Raw genomic sequence first — 22,162 nt, forward strand, 5'->3', positions numbered from 1 at the left:
TAAGGAATAGGTGAGTATCCGCAAGTTCAGTAGACATTCTTAATTCCCCTTATTCAAATAAGAATTCTGATATTTAGCATTTGATTTCTTACATGTATGCATAATCATAAGGTGCATGAATACATTCTTATTGAAAGCAATATGCATGAACACACTCTTTATTCAAAGCAATCTGTTCATCTAAAGTTACCATTGCAAAACATCCCAATAGCATGCATTTACACATTTTTTTCCCCACTAGCATTGCTGTCCAAATTAAGTGCATAGTTTATCTCAAACAAGTGTCAAATTCCAGCTTGGCCAACCATCTCTTAACGCGGAAATATTCTTCGGAGGTTTAGAGCCTTTCACCCAAGGGAGACACAATCCCTACTTGCTCAAATTCCACAATTTCACAGCCACAACAACGCATGGTGCCATCTATTTTCAACATATGCATACACAAGCTTTGGCATAGCAAGTAAAACCATCATCCTTACAAGATGAATATCTATCACATGAAAATTTCCCAACTAAACAAGATATGATAACCAATGAAAACATATATGCATTATGTAGCCATATCATCTAACTAGAGATAGCAAGCTTAAATCTTCCTTATTTTGATTCAACCTTGCAAGTTTCTACCTTTGTTTCCTTTAAATACCCAAAAGCCATAGGTGAATAAATGAAAATTAAGAACACCTACCTTGATTTTTAGCTTCTTCAACTTAGTTTAAATCTCCCTCTGAATTTCCTGTATTTCCTCCTGATTTTCTACAGAGTTTATTGCAAAACAAAGCAAGTCATGCTAATTTATCAAAGTATTTCAAATTTACTGTGGCCTAAATGGTATGGTTATCACAGTTGTGGTTCATAGCATTCCTGAGTTTGTCTACAGAGAGTTTACTAGTCTCTTCCCTTTGCCCAAAATGTGCGACTTAATGGGAAACCACATTAAAATTAGGGTAAGAGCCAGACCTCTCATTGTTGCTCAAACACAAGCATAAAAAACCCCTACCTATTGCAGGCTCGTTGTGCAAGACAAGGCCCACACATCATTAATTCCCATAACTTCGTGCACTGGACCCAATACCAAATATGGTGATCACTTACCATAAAACCCTTTTACACAATGCTCTCAAAATGTCCTACATTCATGTAGTTTGAGTTTTATAAAATTTTCTATTTAAATCTACAAAAATTCTAACACATTCTGTTCCTATTTATAATATACGAACAAATTGACATGGAAAAACTTCAATATGGACAAGCATCATGGTTTAATTTTGAATACATCAAACTTGACAGTCAAATACCTAATTTTAACGCACTTGTGGATGAGACTGCAAATTATTCTAATTGAAACATTAGTTTTCTGAGTGAATATATTTTGTTAAACAGTTGTCCAATTGTTTGCTGAAAAAAGAGCATCCTGAAATAGAAAAATCATCTTTCCATTGTTTTCATATTGCCAAAATTCTTATTAACTGGTGAGCACATTTATGGAGGGCCCCCTAATGTTGAATCAAGGTCTACTACTTCTGAAAACTCCCTGTATTTGAATTGGATGGTTACATGTTAGAGTCCTGTAGAGCCACTTAACTGTCTATTTTCTGGTGCAGGTACAGTGTCAACCTCTACAAAGATTAGATGACCAACAACTGATTGGGATGGGAAGTTATACCAAAACTGTTGTTGTCGCATGACATTACGATAATAGACACTATTTTGGACAATCTTTGGTCCATTTTTGTCATGCTGTGGTATATAGCAGTCTTCTATTTACCATTAAAAGAAATATACGCAAAGGAGTTGAGAGATATTTGGGGATTGTGGTTGAAGCTTTGAAGTTATTCTGGTCATAATCGTTGTTCTTGGGGTGGTGGTTGAACACAGATATCCACATATATTGTAATGAGCAAACAGCCCTTTCTTTTTGTACTCATAATCAGCGACTGTTTTGATCCGTCGTTCAAGTGTATGTTTGTTTGATCCAACGTTGTTTACATGTCAGATGAATGGGGCTCAGTTTTCTGGTTTGGTCCATTTCTTAGTTATAGAAAGGGCATTCCACATTTTACAGTTATTTTTAGTCTGGTTTTTTTAGTTTCAAAAATATTTCTAGCACAATCCATCTTCTCTACAATGAAAAAGGTGGTGGTAATGGTAGTAGTACTGTAGTAGTAATAATAATACAATTGTTATTTTAAATTGAGAAAGAAAGTCTTTTTAAGCCACAGATGTTATGGCCAATGGATCAAGTTACCAATCTGATCCGGTCGTTGTATGGGTTTTAGGCCTCATCAAGTATTATGGACTTGTACAAACTTACCAATTGAAAATTAGGCTAACTAGGTTCCAATCTTTGGAAAATGACACCATGCTTTTCAATATGCGTGCACTTGTCCCCTCAACATCCATCTCATGTGCCTTGTATTTTATTTAGAACAAGAGAAACCTCCTTTGAGATTTGCTCAGGAGATATCTTTTATAGTGTTTTAAAATATTTTGACGAACTTTTCTTCAGAATTTTGCGTAAAGATGTGGACCTTGCGTTTTAAGAATTTTGCTACCTCTAGTTTGGTGAAGGCATAGACCTCCTTTTATATTTGACAACAAGGTAAGTATAGGTAGATAGTGCAAGTGTCTTAGAAATTACATATTAATGGAAGTTTGTTAAATTTTCAAAATTTTAAAGAGGTCTCGATTAAAAAATTCGTGAAATTTTTGAAACTTTAGTTGAAGTTTATGCCTTTTTACAAACATCAAGAGAAGTCGATGTCTTTTGTCCTTTTTTCCTTTAAAAAATATGCCTAATTCGTGAGAAGTCCACTCATAAAAACCATGAAATGGACATGACCAAGATAACAATATGGTAGGAAATTCTTATTCATTCTTCTATCAAAAATCAAAGGACTACGATCCATCTATAGACTCACTCTTAGGAATCATAATAGGATTTGACTGGCTTGGCAAGCAAGCAAGCAAGCCTGGGGAATGATTCGATAGGACTTGTTGGGTTTTCTTTCATTGCGCTCATGATGTTTTGTGTTATTACACTTTTAGTGGTTTAGTTTCTTAGTTTTTTGGTTGCTAGTGTTTGGTTTTTTGGTTTGGTTTATGTTGGTTAAGTTAGTTTTAGGATCTTGGAATTTTACTTTTATTGTTCCAAATCTCAAAATTGTAACCACAGTTTTCCTTCGCCATAAGTGAGGGGTTTTTTAGTAAAGTTGAGGTGCCGCCCCTTTTTACCAAAAAAAAAAAAAGCAAGCAAGAAACTTCTCAAACTATCCCCCAAGTTGACTTCCACGCATAAAAACTAACCCATGAAAATAACTTCAAAGTTTGAAATGAGAAAATTGTAACTTCACTGCCCAGTGAAAAGTTTGGAATTTCGACACTGCCCCTAACATCTGCTGCTCCACTCCAGAAACAGCAAACAGCAACAAATCTTTTATTTTTATTCCAAAGCATTGACTTCAACTTTGCTTCATCATGTTCATTTACTTTTCCCATTGTCTTGTGCTTGCATTCCGTCCAAGTGAATGGCACCAACCTTTAGCCCTTGCAAAATGAAATTCAGTGGATCTCATTTAAGGTTCAGAGTCATGATTCATTGCCACCATATTTTTTGATAATACAAACGCTGAAAAAAAATATATTATTTAACTTTCTAATTATTGGTTCTTACCATTGCAAACTGGATTTAATTACAACTCACTCGTTTAGTACTACACCAGACTTTTTTATGACAAAACTACTGAGCAACTACTATAATAGTATATGGCAACTAGAGAGGAATTAGCTAGAAAGGTGTGAAAGCGTTTGTCACTTTATTTTTAATTTTTCATTTTTGGAGGTTCAAGCTTCAAGTTGCAAGAGGTGAAAAAGACGTAATTAAAGAGGAAATGATGGTATATGGTAATATAATTACCCATTGTTTTCCATTTATGGTCAAAATTTTTTTCAATATATAATATGATCATAGATGACATGTCATGTTTTCGATCCACCTAAGATCCAATCTCATTTCACATTCTTTTCTACTTTTCTTGCCGAAATAATGTTGATGTTTCGGTGGCATTATGGATCATGGTTTTAAAACCCAGATTGGTGACTGACTCGATGAAGCCACTAGGTTCGACTAGGCCGACGAGTAATAAGTATATATACGCCTAATATTACATGCAATAATATTTTCTTGCAAAAATAATATTACATCATTTACATATATAATACGAAAAAGATGTTGATTGGAATCATACATATTAGTTCATTATAAGTCAAAAAATAATAATCATTAACACACACCTTAATTAAAATTTTGAATTACTCTTTGTGTTTTCATAAAATATTCTTTATAATTTATTATTTTATTTTCATTGGGGATGTAGCTCATATTCAGAGCAGATCACATGTACCGGAGAGAGCTACATGTAGCGAGGGACAATTGCATGAGAGGAGTCTACAAGTCTGAGGATAATCTGTCGACGAATTGGGCCCTAACCGTCAACGATTTGGGCAGTACGCAGAAGGTCTTTTTCTTAGCACCAAACGGTTGACAGTAACTGTCAGCGGAGATTACATGATTTCAAATTGGGGACTTGTAGGTTGGGCTGAAACAAAGGGATTTCCTTCGAGGATTGACACAAATGTAGTTTAGATATACTAAAACACTTCTGTGCGCATTGGGTTCATACTTAAACAATATTGTAATCCAAAGATTGTAGTTTTGACATTGTTCATAGTGAAAACCAAGGTTGATGCTCCCTTGGATGTAGGTTATTGTCGAACCACATAAATCTTGTGTGTTCTAGTTGTGTTTTTTTATTCTTCTTATTATTGTTTGATTGCTTCTTGAGTATATATCATCATCGAGTGATTATTGGTTGTTTCATGTTTGATTGTGTGCTTCTTCTGTGCATGTTCAAGTTGAACGAACGTCAACAAGTGGTATCAGAGCTGTTGGTTCTACAATGATTGGAGTCTGTTGACTTTGGTGTGTTCCTAAGAGGGGGGTGAATTGGAATTTTATAAACTTCTTCCTAAGTTTAACCAGATATAAGTAATACACAACCTAGGGTCTTTCTAATCATATACCAATTGCATAGATAATGATATGCAGAAATTAAATCATGCGCAACATTCATAATTTAATGAAAATAACATACATGTGAAGTAAATAAATTGCAAAATTATAAAGTAGATACACGATATGTTATCGGGGTTCGGCCAATACTGCCTACGTCCCCTTTTCAACTTGCAAGCCCGAGGATTACCACTATTGCTCACTTAACGGCTAGAGCGGCACCGGTTACAACCAGGTCAAATTCACAGGGCTAACCTCAACCTTTACACACTCTCCTTGTGGGGCGGAGAAGGCCTTAACAACTGATCCTTTTGGGTTAGATCAATGCCCCCTCAAGCAACGCTTGGAATACAACCAAATCACAATACATGATGTGTACAAGTTATATACTTCTCGAAAAAGCAGATTTGCACCAGTATCAATCAATGCACACCAATCATGTAATAAATATAAGCTCGGTGCTATATGTGAGCAATCAACACTCAAAGTAATGTTTATATTCAACAAGTGCAATGAGTGTATCAACAAGCCAATCTTTGAAACTACGTAAGATGTATATCTCAATCACAGTTTAGGGTTTCAAAGATTTTCACCAAGTGTAATCAAAATATCTCAAAAATATTTTCTCAATATTCAAGCACAAAGAGATATTCAAAAGTAAACTTGTGAAAACAATTTTTGCTCAAACAAAAACACAAGCTAAAGTGTCTTGCAATTTGAATACCAAGACCCACAATCTTTAAGTTTTCCCACACAAAAGATTTATTAAATTAAATCTGGGGGGGAAACTATGCTTAACTCTTTATCTCAAAATCAAGCAAACAATAAATGCAATGAGAGTTTTTAGCATCAACGAACAATGAATAATCACTCAAGGATATTCTCACAAGACTTGATTTCTCAAAAGAATAGTAATATGTGAGTGTATAGGCTTTGTATGAAAGAATAGGTTTTGAAAAATTTTAGAGGATTTTGTTGCTAATCAAAATGTTAATCCCTTACTAATCTGAGCAAATGATATATATATATATATATAGGCAGACCGAAAATTATGATCGTTGGGAACACCAAGGGAATTATTAAAATTGTTTCAATTAAGTTTTAAAAAATTAACCTTATTTAACCCCAATTAACCATGGTAAATTTTTTGACAACTTGAGAGTTTCGGTCGACCGAGCTATAGGTTCAGTCGCCTGAACGGACAGATGAGAAAAAGTGATTTTTGAAGTTCAGGTGCCTAATAAAGGGTTTGGTCTACTGATCAAGGTGATTTTTCAATCTATCCGAGGTTCAGTCGCTTGGTCTCAAATTCGATCTGCCGAACTTGCACATTCAGTCGCCCGGGGGTATTTTGAACATGATGTTCGAGCGTCTGAGTTGTTGGAAAAAGTAAGGGTATGAGTTTGGTCGACCGAAGATGCTACAGTCATTTGAGTTCGGTCACTCGAAGTCAGGTCAACTTTTTGACCAGTCAACAATTCGGTCGACTGAGGCAATTTGAATTGCTTGGTTCGGTCGCCCGAAACCCTTATGATTTTAAGCCTAAGTTCCATTCTTTAATTTAAATTTACCCCTGATGACATGTGAGTGTAGTGGGGTCCTGTGCACTAAGTGTGTAGGAACCTAAGGTTTATCTAAGGACTTTTTACTTAGTCCCAAAAATCCGGTGTCGGTCGATCGAAGGGTGGTCCCTAAGATCAATCTATGGTTTTGAGCTTATAGTCCTACCATGCATGACATGCATTAATCATTACAGAGCGATAGATAATTAATATTACAGACCCTGAATGAATGAATATAAAATATAAGTGTTAAACACTTTAGGTCGTCATTTCCGTTCAAGTCTATGTGCACCATATGATATTGCCAATTGATCCTGCACACAAACTCAGGGCAAACATTAAATACTAATGTATTTGTCATGATCAAAACGGGATATGACCCATAAGGTCAACAATCTCCCCCTTTTTTATGATGACAAATATCTTATGCAAAAGTGGGTACAGCCAAGAAAGGCTCCCCCTGAAACTATGCACAAGGGAAATGTAAAGATTTAAAAGTTCAAACATTTATCCCAAGTACCCAATTTTACCTCTTCTCCCCCTTTTTAGCAATAGTAAAAAGGGCCAAGGTAAATATGAAGCATATAGGCAAGGCATTGAGTATGAATCATTTAAATACAAGATATGAATTGGGAGGATTTTTGGAAAATTCGGCAACATACCGTTTGAAAATAGAGCATTTCCCAAAAAAAAATAATTTGTATAGAAATGACCTGATTGAGTTCAAATTTACAATTATCCACAATAATCAACTCAAACAGTTCAGAATGGATAGAAAATATAATAAACAGAAGTATAACTTTCAATCATCCAAGAGATAGAATAATCATACAATGCAAAATGAATGACAAAGATAACCTCATAAAGTATGAAACATAGCAATTAAGCACACAAACAGTACAACCGGACATTTAAATAATTTAAATGACATGAAAACAAGGCTAAACCATAAATATACACAAATCATTGCAATTGAAACATATCATAAGACCTGTGAAAGATTTGAGTTTAACGCACACGACATATGATAGCAAATAGTTGGTTTGAGTACAAACACAGTCTAACAAGTTCGCATGCATTTACATGTGAAGTTACCGAACTAATTATGTAATTTAAAAATATATGTATATAATAATAATAATAAGGCAAGAGATAATGATTTTTTTTATTTGAAAGAATTTCTTGCCAAATAATAAAAATTTATGTAAATAGATATATATGTATATAATAAATATATATCCCCTTTAGGTTGTTGTCAAAAAAGCACTGGGGGTTGCTTGCTGAAGAAGAAACTTTAATTTAAAGCACATGCAAGCAGAATTTTTCTAGTGAATATTTAAGCATAAAACATCTCATGACCTCTATTCTACCAACACCTACCATGTTAAGTAACACAAAATTGGTAGCTATCAAATAATAAGTGTCCAAATAGGACTAGTAGTACACACCTCACAACAGGTCATTACAATTGTGAAGCCAATTTTGGAGGACTTCAAGGCTAAGATGAAGGCTTAGATGGACGATATGTTTAGGGGATTCTTAAAGAACAGCATCAAATCCCTCACTGAGAAACCTTGACCTTGCCCTAGACTTAGATTTGGGCAAGTTTTTATGATGCAAAGGGCAAAGGAAGTTCCTAAACTTGCACTCATGGCAAGCTAACAACCACAAACGTCCTGCTTAAGAGTCTTATTCCCATAAAAGATGGGTAAAGGATATAGTAGGCTAAGCTTCAAGAGCAAAGTGCAATAGGAATTAAACCTAGAAGACTTAGCATTTAGTGGTTGCATTCCTCCCCTATAAAGGAGGGATGATGTTTTCTTTGGCTATTTCAGTGGCCAATACAGGGTGGGTTGCCAGGTTCATGCCTTAACCCATGTAATTGGGGCAAACCCATATCTCCATAGGAAGATGTAGCAAATAGGCAAAGCACCCTAGAAAATCATACTTTAAGGACATCAACTACGTATATGCCTTTCCAAGAGGGTATAAGGTCCTAGATTTTTATCTTTTTTTTGGGAGAAGAAAGAAAACCCACAACTGAACACTTTGCTCATTTTGTGGTACAGTGTGTAAAAATTGGATTAGAATATAACTTAAAGTTTAAGCATGTTCCCAACCTTACTCATCGAGTCAGCATTTACTTGGTATATGAATATGCCTTCAAGAATCTATGGAATTAAGGGGAGAGATGGAGGATTTGTGCCATGAGCACTTCTTTATGGTTAAGCCTGAAGTAATATTGGTTGATCTAGCTAGGATAGACAACTTCCAAAAGAGACAATAAACCAATTCATCGTGATGTTCAAGCAAGTGAGAAATATATGCTACACATAAATTTATGAAATAGATGGGTAATTATAATCTTTAATGGTTTAAATATGAACATGAATATGTGTTCCCATGCTAATGAACTTTCTAATCTCAGCCAAATGATGCTTTTGGCTATGACAAATCGAAACCAAGCTTCATCCAAAGGGACATACTACCAAAATCTCCTCCATGTGGATAGAAGAAATTAACCCCAAAAGGAGAGTTTAGAGGATGAAGTAAATATGGTTGGCTTCGAACCTAGTCGAGGCTATTAATTCCCTGCTTTGGCTTGGACCAAATGTAACGCCTCGAACTCTTAAACTTGGTCTAGTGCGTTATGTAATGCCCCGAACCCTTAAACCCAGGTTCGATGCGTACACCTAATAAAATCCTGACATTCCATAATTCCATACATACGCAACGAAAAACATAAATATAATCTCCATATAACATAATACCATAAAACCGTAATATACCAGAGTTTTCTATTTTCTATCTAGAATCCATAATATTCATCCATCACCTGCATTTTCTATAGATACATATATCTCCAAAACATTCCAGTATGTCCACAAACATTTTTTTCATAACTAACTTAAAACATAACGATATAAAACATAAAACATAAATATTTACATCTCCAAAATAGTATCAATATATATACCCTTTCTCTTTTACAATCCTCAAAAATGCTAAAACCCTCGACCTCGAGGATATCCTGAAAAAGAAACATTCATATTCGGGTGAGACACACTTCAGTAAGGCAAGAAACATACATATTAAAACAGCGTGTGGCTAACATGAGGTATATAGATATCATTTTAATACATTTGCAAATCATTACATAACATTGAAATCGTTTTCTAAACCTAAACAATCAATGCAAATATTTAACTCACGAGATTACCCAAGGATAGGGGTGATTACCCGCCTATACAAGTAGCACCCCTCTGCTCTAATACTTAGGTAACCCTAAGGTCACAACTAAAGCATACCAGAGCACTCACCTTACTCAGTAAGCCCTCAAGTGGTAGATTAATCTCGTACTCACACATTCAGCAATAGTTTACCGAAAAAGTCCCTAAAGATAGGGAAATCTACCTACCCATACAAATAAGTTCCCTCTGCCCTAGTACGTTATGCAGCTACTGCCACATCTGAAGCTACTAGTGCACTCGCCTTTCTCAGCAAACCCTTAGGCGAAGAGTTCGCCTTACCCAATCATAACATGTTCTACATACATACATACTTCTAATATCATAATACACCATTATTTTCTATCATTATACATTCATACACATTCATTCATGTTCATAACTTAACTTTGCATTTCGTTTCACTGTAAGTGACTATTTCCCATTTGTATCGTTCACGTTTCACATTTCATTTCATTTCATTGTCATTCCATTGTCATTTCATTGCATAACATTTCATTTCATTACTTCGTACTACAGCTGGTATTTAGCTATCATCAGTTAGTTTCCATATAGAAATGCACTAAAATCTGCTACAGTTAGTCTACATAGAAATGTGCTAGAATCTGCTAACATGGCTGTCTTTCAACTATCTTACAATGACATGGTTGCATTTAACATACACAAGTAACATTGTCCATATCATATTTTATTCTTAACACTTTACTTGCTTAGCCTGCATCTCATACATTTAACATATATTTGGACCAAATCTCATGTCACACAATTTAACAGTAAAATTCATATACATTCCTAAAAAAAAAAAAATCCAACCAACATTTAACATTTATATATTGAAAATACATTTCATTCCTTACTTACTTCCTTAGAAAATTCCTTTTCACTTTCTTTCGTTTACTTTCACATATACATAACTATGTGAACAATCCTAGGCTCAAAAAACATAAATTTCATGGCTGGCATTTTAAACCCACATATAAACATATATACATAAATAACACATAATCTATTTTAATTCATGAAAAACCTGATTTAATATATAAATTTCCCCCTTACCTGACTTTCAACTACGCCTGTAGGATCCTTGAACTGATACCCACATGGTGTTCACCTGGAACCTAAATCCAAAAATCCTACCTTAATTAAAATAAATTTCAATTAACTTAAATCTTAAGGAAAATACTTATTTACTACTTCTTAGGCTCCAAATAACAACATTCATTAAGAAAATCTCAAAATAACTAACTTACCCTGATTTTGGGATGTTTCCCAAACCTCACAACCCAACGATCAGCTCCTATAGCCTTGAAGAGAATGATCCCACGAACCTCCTGGTGGTTTTGGATCGTCAAACCAGGTCAAAATTGGCCTGAAATTGAAGAGAGAAGGTTGGAGCTTCGTTTTAGAGAGAGAGTTCGCAAGATTTCACGTTGAAAATGAAGAACAACCTACTTATAGGCAGGACTTCGTTGACGAGGCACTATAGAGACTTTGTCAACGATAAGATACCTTCGTCGACGAAATTCAGGGTTTCCAAAATTCTCTCTAGGGATTTCTTCGTCGACGAAATTAGAAGGATACTCGTCGACGAATATAGGACATTCGTCGACAAGGCCTCCTTTTCCTTCTAATTTCTTTCCTTTTTCCTTCATTATCCATTAATCCATTTCATTTATCATATTTTCTAATTATTTAAATTCCTGGGTCATTACACGTTATACCTAATTAAATCCTAATAATTCATAATTAAATCATACATACGCAATGGAAAACATAACTATGATCCTCAATCATAAAAATAAATAGCAGAGTTTATGAATTCTATCTGAATTCCATAATAACCATTTATCACCTGCATTTCCATATATACACATGTCTTCAAATCATTTCAGCATTCACAACATTAGTATGTTTCACAACCATTCATAAAAATCCAAAAGACTTAAAACATAAAATATAACTTATATACATCCCAAGTTATCATCAAAATGTTATACCCTTTCCTCTATCTATAACCCCAAAAATGCTATCAACTTCAAGCTTCTCTAAGTTCGTTTATGCAATGGTCCTGAAAAGAATAAATCCGTAATCAGGTGAGACACATTTCAATAAGGGAAAGAAAAAATATATATTAAAAACAGCGTGTGGTCAACATGAGATTATAATTAACATTTAATATCATTTGTAAAACCAATAACATATATTCTGAAATCATTTTCTGAACCTAATCATACACATGCAAAGTATTTACCCACGAGACTATCCAAGGATAGGGGTGATTACCTGCTCATACAAGTAGCACCCCTCTGCTCTGATATATTAGGCAACTTGAAGGTCACAGCTGAAGCATACTAAAGCACTCACCTTACTCAGTAAGTCCTCAAGTGACAGATTAATCTCATACTCACATAGTTCATACAAAGGTTTACTAACGAAGCCCCCAAGAATAAGGAAATCTACTCATTCATACAAGTAGTTTCCCTCTACCCTAGTCCGTTATGTAGCCTACTGTTACATTTGATACTACTAGTGTCTCGCCTTTCTCAGTAAGCCCTCAGGTGAAGAGTTTGCCCCACCTTAACGTAACATGTTCTACTAGCATAAATGTAGAGACTCGAATAATTATCGTAATTTAATAATAAGAGAAGGAAAAGAAAGAAGGAATTACAAAAGGAATTCAAACAGGTTCTCATCGATGAACACAGGGAGTTCGTTGACGAGCACACATGAGGGGATCGTCGATGAGGACGTGTCTCGTCAACGAGAAGATACCGAGAGGCTATATTTCAGTTCTGAATTTCGTTGACGAGAAGTAAGCATTTGTCGACAAACTTCCTTCTTGACCTTGTCGACAAAGTGACGTGTCTCGTCGACGAAGGTCAGTGTATAAATAACCTAAATTTGATTTTTCAGCCAAATTTCCACACACAAACCCTCCTCTCTCTCTCTCTCTCTCTCTCTCTCTCTCTCTCTCTCTCTCTCTCTCTCTCTCTCTCTCTCTCTCTCTCTCTCTCCCCTATTTGTCCCTTCCTCTTTCTCTCTAAATTTTCGGGTCGGATTCTTGCTAATTCGATGATCCGAGGTCACCACGACACTCCTAGTAAAGTTCTCTTCAAGTCTGTTGGAGTGGATTGTTGGTGGGGCTGCCTTGGATTTCATCCCAAATTCAAGGTAAGATTTTTTTATTCAATATTTGGTTTTCCCATAGTTATAAGAAATGTAGTACACGGAGAAATACTGAAGTTTGGTTTTGGGAGACGTGATTTTCAGGGTGTTGAACGGGGAACCATGCGGGCGTAAGACTAAACTTGATAGGGGGCTTTTCTAGAAGTCAAGTAAGGGAGTAAACTAAAGTAGTTATTTTTCATAAAAATCATTATTACTTATTAGCAAATTAACTTTCAGGAAGCATGTATTATATATATAAGTATGTTGGTAAAAATGCATATTTGGGAAAATACTGTTGTTATACAAGAAATATGATTTTAGAATGGAAGTTATGGTTTTATTGAGCATTGTGTGGCATGAATATTATTTTACTCAAATTGTATTATGTTAAATCAAGTTTACAGGAGAAGCATATTTGCAGTTATTTCAAGAATAACAGTATACTACAGTACATTATGATTTTAGAATACATGATAAATAATACATTTATTCAGATCAGTATGTAAGTTATTTTCGGCACAAGGCCGTGGATTATGTATGTTTTCGGCGCAAGGTCATAATTATGAATGTTTTCAGTGCAAGGCCGCAGATATGAATGTAATCGGCGCAAGGCCGCATTTATTTACGTTATTACAGAAATCAGAACATGCTATCAATTTATTTACATTAAATAGTATATTATCATGTATTATATGTTATCAGAATCCGGATGATAGTTTAGATCAAATACAGGAGCACGGTACCGTAGCTATTCAATTCAGTTCAGACTTGTGCTAACTGCCCATACTAGTAGAGGAGGTGGGAGATGGATAGTCGATGTGGCTTTCAGTGTAGAGTTATAGACGTCCACCTAGCAGTCTGAACTAGGGTGTGGTGGGTCCATCGTACTTACAAATATTTTTGACTTGACAGTGGTCGGTCAGCCATTGTCGGGTCCCGCCTTCGGGCTGCACAACCCGTCATGGGGGGTAATACATGACATCAGCTAGCTATTCATCCTGGGTAAAATTTCAGAATTACTAGCTATATCAGATGATTTATGAATAGTATGATTTAATAGAATTATGAAATTATATGTTTACTCAGTTATACTAATAACAGTGTTTTCAAGTATGTGACATGTACTGTATATCTATTATAGCATTAAATATTCATGTTGTCACACAACTGTATTTAATTTATTTCCCTTACTGAAAGGTGTCTTACCCCAGCTTAAACTATTTCAGGGACCAGAAAGATCGGCGGGCCTAGGCCGCCGTTAAGACAGTTTGTACTACCCCACTAGGAGGATAAGTTTTTGAGTTAGGATCAGTAGGTTTTTGCTGAAAGATCCTTGATGTATCTTTTGATGTTTAGAGGATGGATATATACAGTATTATGGTGGATTGTAGATAACTCTGGTATTATGCACTTTATAGTTTGGAGATTGTAATGTAATTTATTTTTACTGCTGCTTAGGTTTCCGCTATGTATGACAGGTGAATCCCCGCTACCCACGGGTTCAGGGTGATTTTTTATTATATGACAAATTATTGGTATCAGGATGGTTAATGTGATTAACTATATAGCAAATTAAGCAGGTCGTTACAACAAATACCTGATAATACCATAATACATTATTCTGTCTGTTGTTATTCAAACATCCATAACTGTTCATGTTCATAATTTTAGCATTTCATAACATTTCACTTTACGTAACCTTTAACATTTTACATTGTTCACATTTCATATTTCACATCCATTTCATTCACAGTTCCATTTCATTCATTCGTACTACAGCTCCTTTTAGCTGTACATCAATTAGTCCACATAGATATGCGCTAGAATCTACTAACACAGCTCCTTTTAGCTGTCATCAATTAGTCTATAGCTCCTTTTAGCTGTCATTGCATACATGGTTGCATTATCAAACACAAGCAACATGGTCCTTATATCATCTCATTAACAATGCATTACTTACATAACCTGCATCTCATACGTATAACATACATTTACACTGCATTACCATCTGTTCATGCCTCACAATTTTAGCAGAAAAATTCATACATTACCTATAAAATAAGCCAACCAACGTTTAATGTTTATATACTGAAAACATCTTTCATTTCTTACATAATTATCCTGAAAATATATTCCACTTTCATCAGTTCATTTTCACATATACGTAGCTAAATAAGCAGTCCTAAGCTCAGAAAACATAATTTACATGATTGGAATTTATACCCACATGAAAACATATATACATCTATATATCATAATCCATTTCCATTTAATTCATAAAACCTGATTTAATATATTTAATTTTCCCTTTACCTGAATCCTTGAACTACACCATTAAGTATCCCAACCGATGCCTGTGATGCTCACCCAGACCCTGGTTCAAAAACCCTAATTTAATTAAATAAACTCCAAATAAACTATTATTTTTACATTTTCTCAACTTATAAACCTTAAATAACCTTTTAAAAACCCAAAACTGAGAATCCAGACCCTTACCTCAACTGAGAAGCGTTTCCCGAAATGCCCAGTTTAGGAAACTAATCTGCTAAATGTGTAGAGAATCCTCCCTAGAACACTGTAGCGACTTCCGATCATCGATTCGGGCTGAATCCGAGCCGAAAATCTAGAGAGAAGTGAGAGAAGATGACCTAGAGAGAGAAAATCAAAGGAAATTTGATTTCCTTCGCGTGGAAGCAACCCTGGTTCAATTTATAGAAGTTGTTGTCATGTGGACTCGTCAAAGAACCACTGAAGAACACTCGTCGACAAGGTCGTGAGCTTGTCGACGAATTTCAAAATTGCCCAAACCCTCTCGGTTAATCCTCATCGACGGGACATACTTACTTAGCGACAAGGCACACAACATCACTTGTCGACAAGAAGATCCTAATCGTTGACGAGCACCTGCTTATTATCCTTTTACAATTTCTTTTCCCTTTCTTCTATTTCCCCTTTTCCTTTTATTCCTTATTTATCTTTTTCATCTATTATTTTTCCTAATTATTTTATCATTAAAATTTCTCAGATCATTACACCAAACCTCTAAAGAGCTATTTTAGAAATAGGAAGATGAGGACCTCTCCTCTAAACATGAGACAACCCTAAACTTTTGATATCACCAAGGCAAAAGGAATTTTTGACCATTTGCTAAAAGATATGCAAATAAAATCAGTCGATGACCATAACATCCTATAAAGAGATAAGATTTGGGATTAAAAAAAAATATATTGTAAGTGGCACAAGTCCTAGAATCACATAGCCTTAAATTGCATGGTGTTTAGGAATCATATCAAGTTTCCTAAGAAGAAGAATATGGGGAGATGAAGGTAGATGAAGACCCTTTTTTTTTTTGAAAATGTCAAGGAATGTTTCTAAGGTAATTTTCCTAAGCTAGAGCCATATGGAAAAGAGTGATATGAGGTATCTAAAAGCAAGTGGGCCCTAATAGACGAGACAAATACCAGTCAAAAACATGCCAACGTCAACCTAAGGGAAGCCTAGTTAGGTGAAGTAAAGAAAGGAACCCTCAACCCCCCAAAAGGGCTAAGCATGAAAGAATAGTAAGGCAACACATAGATAACTGAGGAAGGATATCCATGAGGATTTTGACCACACAACCCACGATTCCTAAGATGTTCTGCCTAAAAAGATTAAAATATTTGGAGTGACACTTCCACTAACCAATAAGTCCCCTCGAAGAATAGTATTCAATTGGTTAGGCCTTAGTCGGCCAATGGAAAGAAGGATCACTAAATCATGACTTACAACAACTTAACTATGAAGGATCTAGAGGAAAAGGCAAGTTGAGAGGTTGGTACAAAGCATAAGTGGGAAAATTGGACAAGAAAGATAGCAAAGGCAACACAAGGCTGCCACAAAGTTAAGAAATTCATTCCCCAATCAAATAGAGTAGACACCCAAGTCAACCCTAAATGTGGCCTATGACAACAAATGAAGACTGAGGAACAAGCCAACCCAATAAAGTGGAACCAAAAAAAATCAGGGGATAGCACGACTGATAGTGTGTCGATCTATGTGCATTTTGGAACTTTGCCCCCTATTAGTATCAATATGGTATCTATGCTCCCAACTATGTTTGGAGAGATGCCTAAGCAGAAGGCATTCTTGGATAGTGGCATAGTGGAAATTGAGAAAAACACTTGAAGGATGATAGGGTTGGATAAAGAATGTAAACGATCAATGAGATAGAATCGACCACAGTTACTTTACATAAAATGGTTGAGACAATAACCCAACATTTCAAACAACTATATATTGTTGCCTATTTTGAAGGGCATCAGATGCATCAAGTCATAATTGACAATAAAGCCATAGTTAAATCATCATATTTTGGATCCTAAAGTTGGGCAAGAAGACATCGGACCTTCTTCCCACAAACATGATCCTAGCCAATTTTATGGAAAGAGGGACAAAAAATATGTGCCTTGCTTATATAGATGTGATCATAAGGAGCGCTAAAAAAAATCCATTTTTTTGTAATTGACTATAAATCTAGTTATAAAGTGCTTTTAGACAAGATTGGATATGTTCCAACATGTGCATGCATTCCTTGTTGTACCAATTCTTGATCCTTTGGAGGCCAAACAACAATATTGAGATAGTTGTTGCAAATGGATGCCTTTCACATAGGAACTAACACTTTAGACGCCCATTTATATGAAGAAGGTGTCGACCCAAAAATATGGATAATGGCCAATGTATAGGAAGAACCAGTGGTGTACTCAGTCACTTAGAGAAGCTTAGCCCAATGTTGAATCCTAACTAAAAGAACAACAAACAAAAGAAAATACATAGAGTGCAAGGATTACATTATAGAAGAAGTTGATCAAAGGAAAAGACTTCGAATAGTGAGGCTAAAGAAGCAATACCCTAGGTTGCATATATCAATTCAAGGAAATCAACTTTATGGAACAAGTTGGAAGCCAGGCCATGTATATTTGTGCACACCTCAATCCCTATGATGAACAATAATTGGTACAAGTTGTTAGAGAATTCAAAGATTGCTTCAGTTGGGAGACTAAAGAAATGCCCAACCTAAATATGAGATTAGTAGCACACTGATTGCCCATTAAACATTTTTAAGGCCATTTAAGCAAATTCCTAGGTGAATGGCCATTGGGATGATCTCAAAGATTAAATGGGGGTAGAAAGGTTACTAAGGGTAAGTTTAGCAACTACAAATTACAAAACCAAAGTTAGGAAGGCACACTCTCACAATAGTGTCTTAGTCAAGTCACCAAATCAAAGCACAAAGAATCAATTACCATTTATGAACAAAAATCAATCTATAATCAGCAATGGTTCTTGGGGCCCTATTCCACCAACTTCATAAGGTTTTGGCAACTAGATCCTTGACAAGGTTCTCTTCAATGTGCTCCTACATCGCTATAGTAATCTTACTTACCATCAAGTGTGCTACTGATTGTAAGACCTCAAGCTCAGCCTTCTTGCTCAAAGCATTTGCAAATCAATTCATTCACCCTACCTTGTGCTTGAAAAAAAATTAAACTCTACCAAGAATTCTTGCCAATGGGCTCGCTTAGGGGATAACCTAGGCTATGTAAAGAAATGAATTATAACCAAGCTATTTGTTTTTAGTGTGAGTTTAGACCCTAGTCAATTATGCAAATATATATATATATATATATATATATATATATATATATATATATGTGTGGGCAATGAATCACTATTAGCATCTCCTTCTCTTGAGTTATCTACTTTCATTTTTCTTCTTTAAGCTTATGACTCTCATATACGACAAGATGATGCATTTATTTATACTTTGAAAGGCTTCATGATGTTCATAATAGCAAGCATTGGATCACATAACGGGGCTTCATTCAAGTTTTCAAAGACCCCCTGGTACTCCTTTGTCCAATTCTACATATGACCATCCTTTAGCAATTTAGTTAACAAGGCAGTTCCCCCAAGTTCCTCTCCATGAACTTGCCATAGTAATTGGTGAGTTTAAAAAAAGAATGCAGTTCCTTGATTGTTCTTAGGATCTTCCAATCTTGAGTAGCTCCCACCTTCTCCATACCCATTTGGATGCCAAATCATTTGATTGCATAAACTAGAAATTTGATAATCCTCTAAGCAGAGCCCTTTTCTTTCTTCACATAAATTTTTTTCTCCTTTAACATATCAAACATGTTTCGTAGATTTTCTTCATGTTCTCTCATAATGAAGCTATTGGCACCAAATTTTGTCCAAGTGTCAATTCACCAAGCACACGAAGCACATTTTGACCATATGCCTAGGGCGAAGTTTGACGAGTCTTCTACCTTTTCTACCTTTGTATTTTTTTTTTGTTTTCCCCTTTTTTATTTATTTTCGCTATTTTTCACTCTCCCAGGTAGTCCTGAATGATCCTAAATGCTTAGGTGGGGTCCAACAGTGATTTTGACTTTGAACACGCAAATAAAGACAAAAATGCTATCATTTTGGTCTTTTCTAGTCTCTTTCTACCAAATTTAACTGCACTAAATGATTCAAGGCAGTAAAATATGGTAAAAAGAGGTCTAATAGTGATTTTGACCTCAAGCATGTATATAAAGGCAAAATCACTGTCATTATGGGGTTTTTTTTTTAACTCTTTCTGCCAAATCTAACTACACCAGGTAATTCATAATCTAAAAAGATAAGAAAAGATTTGGTAGTAATTTTGACTTTAAACACACAAATCGAGACAAAACTCCTATCATTCTAGGCTTTTCTAGTCTCTTCAAGTATAAAAATTGTAGTTTGAACAATTTAGAAGTTTTTTGTTTGTTTCCTATTATTGTTGTTGTTTATTTAAATGGTATATGCATATGTGTATAAATGATATGACACTATTATTTTTTTCTTTGTTCTAGTAGATAACATTTTATTTCGTTATTCTGTTTCACTATGAATATAAAAAAAATACGCTATTTAATTTTTCCAATTATAAAATTACGTGATTTTCATAAGGCTCATAAATTTATTATCTCTAATTGCAAGGTTTTTAAAAGTGATTTTTGATATTCCATGTGAAATAGGTCTCTTTAAAATAAAGCAAGATAGGTACAAATGAAGCACAATCTTTTCATAGGAGCAGTAGCGTAGTGATGGTGTCACCTAATTTCATGAGTCACAAATAGTACAAGGAAATCAGTGAGAAACAATCACATAGATGTGTAAGTTTATGGTACATTATGGAAGTGAATAATTGACATATAGTCAAATATTGACATCCATTAGTATATCTATGGACAAAATAAATAGTTGAATAGTCAAATTGGATATTACTGGAGAGTGACAACAAAAATGTGGAGATATATGAAAATTGAAATATAGTTGTTGATTAATGTACTCCCTATCTAAAAGACTAGTTCGAAAGCTAATGAAAAAAAAAAATCTAAGGGATGTACCTGTTGTCCTTTTATCATGAATTACTAATGATGGCAATCCAATCTATATGATTGGAGATCCCATAAATTATGTTCGGTGGGTAACAACAATTCATTGAGTTGTTTTGTATGCATATTGCTTGTTCTATGGTGTTGGAATATTGCAATTGTAACAAATGTGAAATTGAGTTTATCTCTTAATCAATTCATATCCTTCGTTAAATAGTGTGTTTAGTTGTGGTTACACTCTTGATGGATTTACTTATGTAAGTGTGGAAGTGGAGTTGCTTCCTATGAAAGTTTATTGGGTTAAAACTTTCTAGAGCACTCATGAAAATTTTGGTATCGTGCATGGCCTATTCATACCAACTCGTAGGAGTTTTGTCCCTAGAGATGTTGTGTAAGCGATGTGCTTATAGTGTTACACTAAAATAATTTAGTTCAAGAATTTAATATTTGCCAAATTCTTTTAACTCATAACATATCATCTCTAAGTGCAATTCTAATTGAAACATATTGTCACCCAACGTTTTATATCTCGTGCTTACCCAACATTGCTTTTATCTTTCTTTGGTTTTTTAATTTAGACCAAGTGAGAGACTGTTAGTATTAATGTTCAGATGTTTCAAATTAAAAATATATATATTTATTTAATAAATATTATATAACACCCATCAGCTTTATTTTTGATTAAGTATACATTAAATTTAATATTTTTGTTTTGTAAGTTTTTAGAATATTAACTATTATTTTACGGTTTCATGTTTATTACTCTACAAGTTATTTTTTAGGGCAAAAGACACTTACCTCATTTGAGGTTTGGCAAAAAGACAGGGACCTCTCCTGAGGTTTCAAAAATCTTAAAGACCTCCCCTAAGATTTCAAGAATTCCAGGGACTCCCTTAGGGTTTGCCAAAAAGTTACAAACCCCTGCCCACCTTTATATTTTGCTAAAAGAAAAGTCTTTTGAGAGGAGGTTTGTGTCATTTTGTCAAACTTCAAGGGAGATCTGTGATATTTTTTAAACCTCTAGCGAGGTCAATAGAATTTTTAAAACCTCGGAAGAGATACTTGTCTTTTTTTTCCAAATCTCAGGGGAGGTGAGTGTCTTTTACCCTATTTTTTTTAATTTAGCCTATAAAAGGCATATTCCAAATTAAACTAGATGTGACATTATTTTATTTTTTCTCGTTCTCTTCTCTTTTGATACTATTGGGTAAGTAAATGACACTACATCTCCTACAGTTCTAGTGTTTGTGAGTACACACAAAACAAAACCTATCGAGTAATCCTTGAGGTCGTGTGCACAGTGACTATATGCACCGAGATATTTTCTCAACAGACGTGAAATCAATTTTAAGGACAATAATTTTTTCACTGTTCAACTTCCGTTAAGCATTTGTGTTTTTATTTAATATTAATTTTATTACTAGTTATTTTTCCTTCTATTATTTTTTTGACAATATTGTGATTTGAAAACACTTTTACCTTTTAAAAAATACATTATCTAAGAGAGATGTACTACTATTTTTTTTATAAAAAAAAATGCACTTGTTTTTTGTTGATAAGGACATTAACTTTTGCATGCAACCTTTGTGAAAGGCCACAATTGCTTGCATTTTATAAATGTTATTTCCTAGTACACAAGGAAGAATTTGAGTCTAACAAATACAAGTTACAATAGTTCAATTTGAATTTTTAGTGGCGACATTTGAT

General features: G+C 34.6%; 1 protein-coding gene across 8 annotated transcripts in view; it reads left to right on the forward strand.

Moving 5' to 3' along the window:
* The window catches only part of LOC131153538 (probable inactive histone-lysine N-methyltransferase SUVR2), a 91,692-nt gene extending 89,744 nt beyond the window's left edge, over positions 1-1,948 (forward strand). For all 8 annotated transcript variants that reach the window (XM_058105900.1, XM_058105895.1, XM_058105899.1 and 5 more), the window contains one exon: positions 1,605-1,948. In XM_058105900.1, coding sequence (XP_057961883.1) covers positions 1,605-1,636 — 32 coding nt within the window. In that variant the 3' untranslated portion in view covers positions 1,637-1,948. The remainder of the gene's footprint in view (positions 1-1,604) is intronic.
* Positions 1,949-22,162: the final 20,214 nt, after the last annotated feature.

The sequence above is a fragment of the Malania oleifera genome, chromosome 4, assembly GCF_029873635.1.
Source record: "Malania oleifera isolate guangnan ecotype guangnan chromosome 4, ASM2987363v1, whole genome shotgun sequence".
Classification (NCBI taxonomy): Eukaryota; Viridiplantae; Streptophyta; class Magnoliopsida; order Santalales; family Ximeniaceae; genus Malania; species Malania oleifera.